Source organism: Lytechinus pictus, unplaced genomic scaffold (assembly GCF_037042905.1).
Source record: "Lytechinus pictus isolate F3 Inbred unplaced genomic scaffold, Lp3.0 scaffold_20, whole genome shotgun sequence".
Classification (NCBI taxonomy): domain Eukaryota; kingdom Metazoa; phylum Echinodermata; class Echinoidea; order Temnopleuroida; family Toxopneustidae; genus Lytechinus; species Lytechinus pictus.
The window spans coordinates 2,641,569-2,654,250 of record NW_026974141.1 but is presented as its reverse complement, the minus strand read 5'-3'; the positions used below and the strand labels follow the sequence as shown (position 1 = coordinate 2,654,250).

At 35.0% G+C, this 12,682-nt stretch overlaps 1 protein-coding gene across 1 annotated transcript; it reads left to right on the top strand.

Moving 5' to 3' along the window:
- The first annotated feature begins 220 nt into the window (after nt 1-220).
- Nucleotides 221-11,038, top strand: LOC135157798 (mitochondrial carrier homolog 2-like). Its single transcript, XM_064114722.1, has 6 exons — nt 221-279; nt 2,275-2,368; nt 3,061-3,108; nt 4,260-4,327; nt 4,998-5,073; nt 6,888-11,038. Exons 2-6 carry the CDS (start codon nt 2,330-2,332, stop codon nt 6,978-6,980), a joined length of 324 nt encoding a protein of 107 aa, XP_063970792.1. The 5' UTR covers nt 221-279; nt 2,275-2,329; the 3' UTR covers nt 6,981-11,038.
- Nucleotides 11,039-12,682: the final 1,644 nt, after the last annotated feature.

The window sequence follows — 12,682 nt, the reverse complement described above, 5'->3', positions numbered from 1 at the left end:
TTGTTACCACTACCAGGGGTATGAGAGAATGGCTTTTTAGCTGATTTCATCTATAATTTGCCTTTAATGTTATCTTTCAACTGTACGAAGTATAGGAGCTTTTTTATGTCAGCTTTTTTAACACTCCTCATTTTTTTCAGCTCTTTATTTGTGATCACTCACACTCCTGCACAACCAGTGTTTATGTTAAAAAGATTTTTGTGTTTCTCTCTCATACAGTGGTTGGATATCCCCTTACTCTGAAATCTACAATGATTCAGGAATCAGAGGATTCTTTGTGTAAGTTGGCCTATTTCACTTCACTTGTAATGTGCTTTATCTGACCAGGGGTGGTTTCACAAAGAAATGATTGTGACTTTGAATCATGCTTAAATGCTGAAGTGCACATGATATCTCATGGACAATGTTATTGATGACTATGCAGTAGTGTGCGTCCTTTGAGTGTGATTTGACCAATGCGTGATACCATGTGCAACTGAAACGTAATTGCAACTCTAATAGGGCTTTGCAAGAAACTTGCAATTGATCACAAGTCAATTTCAGGGGTCTGTTGCAGAAAGAGTTGCGTTTAAATGCAAGTCAAGAAATCAATCGCAAGTCCGAAATGCGCGTTGTTGATTGGTAGAAAATCAAGTTACGCATGATTTTTAGAGTTGCAATTGATTGCAACTCTTTCTGCAACGGGCCCCTGGGGTCCACAAATCAATTGAAAGTCATTAATTGGATTACAAATTTGCGATTGATCGATGGTCTTCCTGCATCAACAAGTATAAATTGATTTGCTTTAGTTTGAATTGATCCATCACTCACAAATTTACAACTGAAATTTGCAATCGGTTGCAGATATTTTCTTGCAACACTATTAAAAGTCATATCTAACGATTTGTGAAACACCCCCTGGGGCTGGTTTCATGAAGCTGTTTGTTAGTTACACCCTACTTTACGCATCACTGGTGATCCTTTTTTATCTAAAAATGAGATATGATTCATTATGATGGTGTTAAAAGAAAGAACACCCTGACAAGAAAAGATATCTTTTGGATTTCTTATAGGGGAAGTTCACCCTGACAAAATGTTTATTGTAAAAAAGTAGAAAAAATAATTTAAAATATTGGTGAAGGTTTGAGGAAAACCTATCAAAGAATAAAAAAAGAATTAAAGAATAAAAAAGTTATTAGAATTTTGATTATTTTATTTGTGACGCCATATATGCGAGCAGCGTTCCTACATATCGTATGGTAAAAAAATCAATGAAATGTCATTTTCTCAGAAAATTGAAAATGGTTTTCATTTTACCTTCAGTATATCAATTCACAAATCATTTCACACCCACTTCTAAAAAAGAAAATAAAAAATAAGTCATCACAAACCGTAAAAAAAATTAATTTATGCATTTTAAATTACATAACATATGGGGCAGCTGCTCGTTTATGATGTCACAAATCAAAAACTTGAAATTCTAATAACTTTCTTAAACTTAAATGGATTTTTCGTCAAACCTTCACCAATATTTTTTATTATTTTTTTCTGCTATTTTGAACTTCCCCTGTAAGCCTCTGTTAATACCAACTTTATGTCGGGGTGAACTTTCCTTTTTAAAGGACAAGTCCACCCCAACTAAAAGCTAATTTGAATAAAAAGAGAAAAATCCAACAAGCAAAACACTGAAAAATTCACCAAAATTGGTTATAAAATAAGAAAGTTATGACATTTTAAAGTTTTGCATTATTTCAGCAAACAGTTATATGCACATCCCGGTCAGTATGCAAATGAGGAGACTGATGACGTCATCCATTTACTATTTCTTTTGTATTTTATTACATGAAATATGAAATATTCTAATTTTCTCCTCATTGTCAAGTGAAATAGTGATTATTTCCTCCCGAACATGTGGAATCAGCTTTGTTTAATACTATATGGTTTAGTCAAGTTTGTCGTTATTGTCAAATCTGTAAGAAATGAAATATGGTATAATTCAAACAATAAAAACAAAAGAAATAGTGAGTGAGGGACATCATCGTCTGTCTAATTTGCATGTCACTGAGTTGTGCATATCACCGTTTTGTGAAAAATAAACGAAACTTTAAAATGTCATAACTTATTATTTTACATCCGATTTTGATAAAATTTTCAGCGTTATCTTAGCTTGATTTTCTCTATTTATTCAAATCAACATTTTCCTGGTGTGAACTTGACCTTTAAGATTTTTTTTTAACACTCACTGTAAATGTCTATTGATACATAGTGATTTCATTGTGTTATTTTTTTTTGTAGAGGACTGGCTCCTAAACTAATATTAGATCTCCTCACCTTGTGGCTTGCCAGGACTATGTACTACACCTTCAGTAGACTATTCGTAGATGATAATGTAAGTCCTTGCAGTTATTGGAACCATGTTCTATTTTCAAATTGGCAACATTTTATCATCTTGTTGGGATAAAGACAAAATAAAAGGAAAAGTATTCAAATGGTTTCCTGATGTCAAATGGGCAACATGTATTTTGTCATATTAATATAATGAAGACAAAGTAAAAGGAAAAGTATTCTAATAGTTTCATGATATCAAATTGGCAACATTTATTTTGTCATATTAATATAATTGAGTCAAAGTAAAAGAAAAGCTGTATTTTCGGGGTTTCATGATGTCAAATTGGCAACATTTATTTTGTCATATTAATATAATTAAGTCAAAGTAAAAGAAAAGCTGTATTTTGGTTTCTTGAGCTCAAGCTTGCTACATTTTATTGTTTTGTTGGATAAAGTCCGAGGAACGCAAAAGCTGTTATCAGATTTCATCTATTAAAATTGGCAACATTTGACATTATCATTTTATAACAATAAACTCAAAGTAAAAGGAAAAGTATTTTTACGGTTTCATAAGCTCGAATTGGCAAAATTTTTTTTAATCACATGGTTGGAATTGAGTAAGAAAAAAAGAAAAGCTGTATAATTTTGGTTTTTGTGAGGAACATTTTAATCACTGTTCTCGCTTCCAACTTCCTCTTCTACTTCTACATGTTGTATTGAAATTAGTCATTCACATATACTTTTCCCATCCAGATGACAAATGTATCCGAGCTCAGGAGCTATGCAAACATCATTACAGGTGTAAGTATTATACATCCTTACTGTCATAGAATAATTCTATAGAAAAGTCTCTCTAAAGAGCAATTTTCAACTTATTTTTGTATTTTTTAGACATTTTTGTTATCGCCCGAGTTATTCAATTATTTTATCAAATTTTATCAATTATTTTATCAAATATATCTATTATTGCCTCATCATGATTATGTTTGTGCTCATTCTTTGTTTTAATTTGTATTCTTTTTTTTTTTTCATGATTATCCAAAATGGTCGATTATTGTATATCGGTAAACTTGAATGTGATTTGTCAGTGAATTCACTAGCAGATGCTATACACTACTAGAAATCCTTGCATCTGATTGGCTCAGAGCAACTTAAGTCAGTGAAATTCATTGACTATTGGTTTCATGAAACACTCCCCTAACCCTTTACCGTGGGCACGTTCAGGGGCCTGTTGCATAAAACTTTTTACCTGAGAAAACTCTGGTAAAAACTGAAAACTAAGGTTAGTCTGATTTTTGCCATTGACTTTAACACAGGGCAAAAACTCAGGTAAAAACAACCTGAGTTTTCTCAGGTAAAAAGTTTTATGCAACGGGCTCCAGGTCTAATGGTTCTGACTCCCGCTTTCCAAACAGAGGGTCATGGGTTCAAATCCTAACCATGGTGTGCTTTCCTTCAGCAACAAATTTGTCTACAATGTGTTGCATTTGACCCTGGTGAGGTAAATGGGTACCTGGCAGGATTAATTCCTTTGCATGCACTGAGCGCCGTCGATGGTAGCTTGAGTTAAAGCTGGGGTAATAATAGCAAGTGCTTTGTATTCCCAGGCAAAAAGCGCTATATAAATCCAGCTTTTATTATTATTGTTATTATTATTATTATTCCTCTAAACAGGATCAAGTCCGTATTTTTCTTGAATAACTTTGCTCTAACAAAAAGCACCAAGTAACTTCAAGTGCAACTAGGAACTTTACACTACTAATGTCCGAGAGTCTTTCTTATCAGTCTGGTTGTACCCAAGATAGCTGCCTTCTGAATGTCATACATCCGAAGGCATTATAATAATAATAATAATGATAATAATAGTATTAATAATAGTAATATTGTTATTGTTATTATGTGGTTTGTGACATTCATTTCATACTTCTTCACATTCTTTGTATTGTTTTCAGTTTCTAGCGAGTATGATAACCTATCCATTCAGCCTCATCAGTAGTAACATCATTGTCAATAATTGTGGGTAAGTAATCAGAATGATACCCTTATATTTAATGAATAATAGTACTTCAAAATTGAAAAATGACATTGAATATAGACATACTGAACTTTTTTGATGTGCACCCATCAGATTGTAATTGCATGATTGAACAGGGATTGGCTATCAAGATTTACAAACTGAGGCTGAGTTGTCGGTCATTAGTTCAATAACAATCAAAATTATGTAAGCATTGTTATAAACTCCTCCTGATGTCATAATCTTGTATTCAAATCTGCATATTTCGTGTGATAGCAAATTTATTTGCATAATTTTGTTGTTTGATGAACATTCATATGAGATAGATGAGGACACCATTTACACATTTTATTACATGAAATTTCACATTTTTTTTTAGTTTTATACATGTGATGGTATATGATATTGTACATACTAAGAAGAATGTTTAGCAGGAAATGATGAAAAATGAAATAAAGAGAAATAAATTTTGCACATAATAAGAACAATGTTTATCAGCAAATGATGAAAATGGAATAAAGAGAAATAGATTTTGCACATAATAAGAACAATGTTTATCAGCAAATGATGAAAATTGAATAAAAAGGAGTAAATTTTCCACATGATAAGAACAATGTTTATCAGCAAATGATAAAAGCAGAATTTAACAAGAACACATATTTGTTTCTTTCATCAGATTGTTAGCTGGCACGGCACCTTACGTACCAGTCTATGTGAACTGGGTTGATTGTTGGAGGGACCTCAGAAAGAGGGTGAGTATCATTAGACATCATTATCAATGGAAGGTGCTAGAAATCAATGACAAATTTTTGCTATTGGCCAATCAGTTCACTGTATTTCAGGAGCTTATCACAACAGCTTGTAACTTTCCATTGATGACATGTTTGATGAAAGAGGGCCCCCAGACCATAGCTCTTAGACTTTTTTATGTCTGACCATTATTGTAAAGCGTTTGTGTTGGTTTTGTTATTTTGAATTTGTTAGGTGGAAGGGCAGATTTCTATTTCAACACCACATGCAAAAATATCCTCGCAATATAATGTGTAATTCTTTTTATTTTACTCTGAGATACAACCAACATAGCTAATAGTATTATTAGTTGAAATTAGATTTTGTATTGGAACCAATAGCAATGTACTGAGAACTTGTCAGGGGGCTATTTTATAAATTTCTTGGGCAAATTGCCATTACGGCCTCTATAATTTTTATAAGTGAAATCAAGTGTACATTGAAAGTTCATGCTGAAAAAGGTTATGAACCAAAATCGACTTACATCCAAAGGATGTAAACCCTTCTTTACTTTAAACATGAATCCTTAACTTCTTAAGGTTTCCATGAAGAATGAATCAGTGTAGAAGCTTCCCAGTACACAATGTATTCTCTTGTGCACATATGTTGGTCATGAAAAGAGTACCGTAAGTAACGGTGTATTAACTGCACCCGTGTAATGACCGCACCCCCAACTTTGGACTAAAAAAAAAAAAAAAAAAAAAATCCTTCTCACATTTACATGCATATTTGAGGTACGAAGAAACAAAAACTAAGTTAAAGATTTCAGAGAGATTACCGGTATGCGGAAATCTGCTGTTCTCGATCAATTCATCTACAAATGTTAGCAAGAAAGAAAGGTCCCGACAATATTGGCCACTTACACACTCACCTCACAGTCACAGTGTACACACACACAGCACTGCCGTTCTTGTACATGTACATTGCAAACTTCGATACGGTACCACTACCAGTACATCTTATCAAATTGTGAACTGTGTCTTTCACATTTCTTGCATCACAACCTCACAATCACTTTCAGAATTTGTCTAGCATTCGATGGCTTAGCATGAATTTTGGATACGGGATTACAGGAGGTTCAAGAAATAAAGAAATTGGCATTTTTCCCAGTTGTTTTACGGCTTCATGCCGTCTCTCTCATACGTGGTGCACAGTGTACATGGTATCTTATGAAAAGCAAACAGGAAAGAAAAAAATAAGCTGGCGCGAAACGGGACTTTGAGGGGTTAAAATTAATAGCGCCAGCTTAAGTCGCACTAAAACCACAATACAACGCAAGCTAGCTCTCGGCTCTTGCTCGGCTGTGACAAATTATTACCGAGAATGCTTGGCGTCTCTTTGAACTTAGCCAGGGAACTTCGCTGCTTTGAATCGAGAATAAAGTCGAAATTAGTGTCATGAAGGTGGGTGCATTTGTTATGGACACTATTTGATTAAGATCGTAATAATCGCTTCCCATTACCCGCGGCTCATACCCCTCTAAACGACATTGCCCTGGACGGCTACGCCCGGCCACTCGATGTGTTGTGAACTGGCAGACTTCTTACATGTTCGGGAGGGGTTACGCGGGCCGGCTCAGACCCGTCACCGTGGATAAACCGCACCCCCGACTTTTGCTTATATCCCGCCGAGAAAAAGGTGCGGTTAATACACCGTTACTTACGGTACATGGTGTTCATGAAGCCTCTACACTGGAACAAGAATCCTTATTATCATGATGTGTGACTTTTTTTTATTCACTTTCTAAGACTTATTTTCTGTTTTTATTTGCTTGTAGGGACTTCTCAAGCGTGGCTCTAGCCTCTTCTTCAGACGCTACAACCCCAAGATGGTAGTCTTCCAGCCGGAGCCGGTTACTCCTTTAGACTAGGCTATATCTCAACGTCTCCCACCCCCAGCCTTGCCCTTGATGACCCCACCCGCCTATAGAGCCCCTCCCCTTTCTCCCTTCTCTATAGAATTACGTCCCTCCACTCTCTATCGGGATTTCATGATTCCAATATTCAATATTTAAACCCATTGGCCCGTATTCTGAAGTTAGGTTAAACTTAGACCATGGTCTAACTTTGTGTTAAAATTATGGGAAGCCAAATATGTCAAAATTATGTTTTCATTGAATGCTTCTAATGTTCACTGTGCTCTTTCCTCCTAATTTTGTTATGGTGAAGAAAACTATCTTATTCATCCTTCCCAGACAATTAAGAATTATTTAAGACTAAAATGAGCTGATGCACTCATCCTCTACTGTTACAGAATTATGCCACAACTGGCTTCCCATAGTTAAACCACAACTTTAAACCAGAGTTTGAATTAAACCTGACTTCAGAATACGGGCCATTGGCTATTGAATCCTGTGACTGTACTATCCATACAGATTATATGATTCTCATAGGCTTTGTACAGGGAACACCTGGTTACAGTAGGCAATGGGTTAACCTTTCGACTACTGAATCCTGTGATTCCCATAGACTGTATTATACAGAGACCAACCAGTTTCAGTAGGTAGAGGGTTAACCTGTTGAATACTGAATTCTGTGATTCCCATAGACTGTATAAAGATACCAACCAGTTTCAGTAGGTAGAGGGTTAACCTGTTGAATACTGAATTATGTGATTCCCATAGACTGTATAAAGATACCAACCAGTTTCAGTAGGTGATGGGTTAACCTGTTGACTACTAAATTCTATAACTACCAAAGGTCTTTTACAGGGACCAATAGGCGACAGGCTACAACCCCCCCCCCCTTCCCCTTCTCTCTCTCCTTTCCCCTTCCCTCAGAGTTTTAATCTCATCTATGATGTAATCATGGTGAGATGTATGTCTATTTTTCTCGATATGACCTCTGACCCCTCTTTTACTTCCCAATCTTTGCGTACAAACGCAGCAAAGCTAGTCTTGATTTTTCGCAATATTTTATATCAACTGTTCATGATGATTGTCGTATATATCTCGATGAATAAATTCTCTTTTGTGGGTTCAGTAGGGAAAAAAAATGATTATGTATTTTAAACTTGAGAGTAAACTTTGGCTTTATTCAATAACAGTCCACATATTTGGTAATTCCATGCATAGAAACTCTTTGATGTTAATCTCAAGAGCTATACAAACACTGTTCATCATTAGTATTGTGATGATGATGTCTCCTACTGCGACCACCCTCGATAAATTTGCATTAAGAGCAGGGTGCTACATAACTTTTTAGAAGTAGATTTTTAAATAGTTGGAATATACTTGCTCAAAAATCTATTTCACTTGCCCGAAAAAATCCTTGAAAAAAAATTGTTTACCTCTTCAAAGGAAAGTTTTGCGGTTTTATAAACCATTGACCTTCTTTCTTTTGACTGACCAATCTACCTTGTTATTGCATTTCTTTTTCCAAAGTGATTTTATCTTGCTTGCAATGACCAAAATTAGGGTCAATATCATATCGACCCTAATTTTGGTCATTCTACTGTGAGAATTTTGCTTGCCCAATTCAGGCACGTAGTTTTGGTCTTTACTTCAAAACACTTGCCCGACTCTAACTTTTACTTCCTGCGGGCAATCGGACAAGTGCTTATGTAGCACCCTGATTAGGAGCAATGACCCGTATGGGTCTATCAATATCATTATATTATTCTTTGCGGTTGAATGCAGATTTTGCTTTGAAGGTTCATTTGTACTTTTTGTAAGTTTTGATTTGGCATATATTTGCAATGAACTCTTTGGTAGCTGGAAGCATTTTAATTTTTTTTAAATCCATATTCGATGGGATGGATTCATTACAAGTTATGTTTTTATGAATGGATAGTCTGTGGGTCTACCGTCTTCTATAATAAAATATGGAGATATGTCGTGGTAACATTTAAAGCATGTACGAACCAATAGCGCCATCTCGAGTTCTCAACTTCTCATATCTGGCCAGTTTCCTGACCCACAATGCTAGTGCAGTCTAGTAATATAGACCCACTTGAATGATAACATGCTAATTAAGTACTCAATACATTTATACTGCAATAATTATGCTACCAAGTAGCAAAACAATTACTCTTCCTCTCAAAACATTTTAGTTTCTCTTTACAAATACAATGACAGGTCAGTTTATTCTGTTGTAAAATAGTAGAGATCTGGAAACGTATATTTCAAGACTATGTATTTATAACACACAGTCAATGAGAGACCACACACAGTTCACTCGCCCTTTAAGATACTAGATGTAAATTTAGAATTTTCATGAACACTTAAACCCGACTGGTTGATTTGCAAGAAATTCTAAAAATACATGGAATTTTTTTACATATCAAGAATGGTATGGAAATAAAAGAGTGACATTTGATGTATCAAATATCAAATTTTATGTGATTTTGTATCGTCCAATTATGATTACCTCTCTGTTACTTATTGCAAGCAAGGTCAATGCAATAGAATGTTGAAGAGAATGTAGCTCATCAACCGTTTTATCAAATAATGAAATAGTATTCAGCTGTATCGCTTTGTGTGTACAGGGGCGGGTGTCATGAATAGTTACGATTAATGTTTGCGATTAATTGTAACTTTTTGTACATGGATCACCATAGACTTACAGTTATGATTAATTGTACAATTGACTTATGTTTTTGTGATACAGGGCCTTAGATCTTGTATTCATATGGACCTGCAGCTTTTTGTTCTTTATGTTGTTATCAAATAACTGTAAAGAGAAAATTATGTATGAAATTAATTTCTAATAAAATAGGACCTTGTAATTTTTAAAAGCATTATAATGCAGTAAATACTGGATAATCATCTGTCCCCCTGATATTTTCATGTTAAATGATGTTAATATGACTGCAGGGTGCTTTTGTAAAGCAGTGCTTTCAAAACTGAACAGGCTTATACTGCAGTATAAAATAAATAAAAGATAAGAATGAATAAATAATGAATATTATAAATGCCTGGGTGTGTTTCATAAAGATATAAGGGTGACTAAAACAATCGCACTTGAATTCTTCCTTGCATTCGTTATATAATGCATCGCCACGTTGGTCAGAATATGCTCAGAGGACATGCAATACTCAATACTGTATAGTTATCAATAAGGTTGTATTACTTTGTTCATTTGGCATTAAGTCCTACTTAGCTCTTCGTGAAACACCGTCCTTAAGATCAAGATGAACAATAGTGATACGCCAATCACTGAAATCTTGCTATAGAATGAAGTCTCACTTTGTTATTTGAGATGATATTCACATTCCTCTTTAAATGTAATTTTCGCTCTTTTTCAAGTTAGTACTCTAGATATCTTTTATCGTCATGATGAAAACTGCTTTTATATTTACATGCTCGCTTTGTTTTTATAGAACGGTAGCTGGCAGTACAAAATCTTCAATGTCATGTGTATTGGGGAACATTGAGATAAAAGTGATTATGTTAATCATTTAATTTCCTTTTTTTTTCTTCCCAAAATAATTATTTTGTTTAAATTTTGTATTAGTATGTTTCCCCCCGAACAAATATTACATGTTGATTTATGCATAATTTGTCAGTCGGTGTACTAGCAGACATAATATTAGATTATCACATTTAGCCTGCCCAAGTATACCTTCTGTTGTTGAATCATCGCGAAAGATTTCAGATTCAAGGGCGGTTTCAAGTTTGGTTCGACCTGTCAATAATTTTGAGATTTCTTTACCGAAACAATTAGTAACATCAAAGTATTCTGAAAACCATAATTTCTTACTCAATTCAATCTCATAGATATGCTTGGTGTAAAATTACGATTTTTCCCATTTAAAAATCACTCTTTTGCGATCGACTTTTGATATATGTTTGCATGTTTTCAAGTACTAAGGGCAGTTGAAAGGGAAATGATCTGTAACAGATTGATGTTTAAATGTGAAATACTTTGTGAGTAAATATGAATGATCCATGTGAAGAGAATCTATTAAAGAATGTTTGCATACCATGTACATCAACAGTTTCCCTTTGGAACATTTGTGTGTGTGTGTGGATTACATAACATTTTCTCCTGCGACAATAAGCCAGTTCACGGTTAGCTCATGATCAACTTTCCTCAAATGACCTTTGTGATTTTTCATTAGGATAAGCACTATCATTTTCAAATGTAGATATTGCATAGGCTTTACCGGTAGAGTATTCAAATTCTAAGAACAAAAGGCATTGTATAGACCAGATGACTAGAATAGTACATGGGGATAAAGTTTGGAAATCTGTTTTATTGTCTGCCTTTGGCACATTTGACTACTGTTTAGGCTACTGTCAAATACCGGTGATTATGAAGGCTCTATTTATTACTCTTCAGCTTGGATGTGATAAATATTTTGAAAGGAATACATGAATAATCATCAAATCACAAATGCCTATGTCAGTGAATTTGAAAGCCACCTTCATGGTTGTCTCCAATGACCTTTTTCTGCTCGTGCGCAGTTTACAACCGTGAACAGGCTTATTGCTTCAGGCTTAATTTCGTCTAAGATGTAGGGTTAGGATTAGGGTTACAATAGGGTTTTATGTTAGGTTTAGGGTAGGGTTGAAGGTGGTCATTCGATTAGTGTGTGGAATTTAGAGCGGAGCAATTGCTAACCCGAAAGAGCAAATATCATGGAACCAGTGTGGGTGTGGGTGTGTGTGTTGATACAAGAATTTAGGTTGGGGGAAGGCAGTTTTCCTGTAAACAGATGGGTACTGTACTGGTCTGGATGCCCGGGGGGGGGGGGGGGGGGGGGGGCCACTTCCATTCACGAGTGGATACCATGCGCGACCATGAGATCTCAAAAAGCACCCTAAACACGTATTTTCCATATTCTGAAATTGCACCCCTTAACAAGTATTGGCGTGTGAAACCCTACCCTTAACAAGTATTGGAAACAAAACGATACTATTGGCAAGTATTCCCTGAATTGAACCCCTAAACAAGTACAGCGGTATGTCACGGTCGTCGGTTTTACCTTTACCTACATCATTGGGTTTACAACAGCCCAACTCGCGCAAATCATACTCTAAACACGTAGTGTTGACTCTTGGAGCAAAAAGTACATCCTTTATAAAACATTTTAGTCTTGATTTTTATACCCTCGCAAATTTGACCCTAAACACGTAGCTTTCCTAGCGAAATACATACCCTTCTTTCATTATTTTAGTGTTTTTGACACCCTTATTACGTTACGTACGTAACATGCCCTATCTTGAAAAAGACATCCTTTTTACGTGTTTTTTTGGTCGCGCATGGTATCCACTCGTCAATGTAAGTGGCCCCCCCGGGTCTGGATGACACAAAGGCCATTTGAACAAACTTGACCATGACATAACCCCAAACTTGTCTTTTTTAACTGAACTGGATTTTAACTGTTGATCAATGCATTGGACATAAAGTAACTATATGTAGTTTAAAATGGAAAGGTAAAATAGAAAATAAATAACCAAGGTCACAAAAATAGATTTTGGTACTAAAATAATTTATTTAGTTTCGATTTGAATTAGATTTGAAAGAAAGAAAGACATGAATGTATATGTACACCCTATATTAAAATACAGAAAAAATGTACAAGAAAATACCACTGTCGATATGCTAGATAATTACAGATGGAATTAAA

Coding starts and splice junctions, on each gene's coding strand:
- LOC135157798 (XM_064114722.1), top strand. CDS start 2,330: ATGTACTACACCTTCAGTAGACTATTCGTAGATGATAAT. Junction 2,369..3,060: donor GACTATTCGTAGATGATAAT/GTAAGTCCTTGC, acceptor TTTCCCATCCAG/ATGACAAATGTATCCGAGCT. Junction 3,109..4,259: donor ATGCAAACATCATTACAGGT/GTAAGTATTATA, acceptor TATTGTTTTCAG/TTTCTAGCGAGTATGATAAC.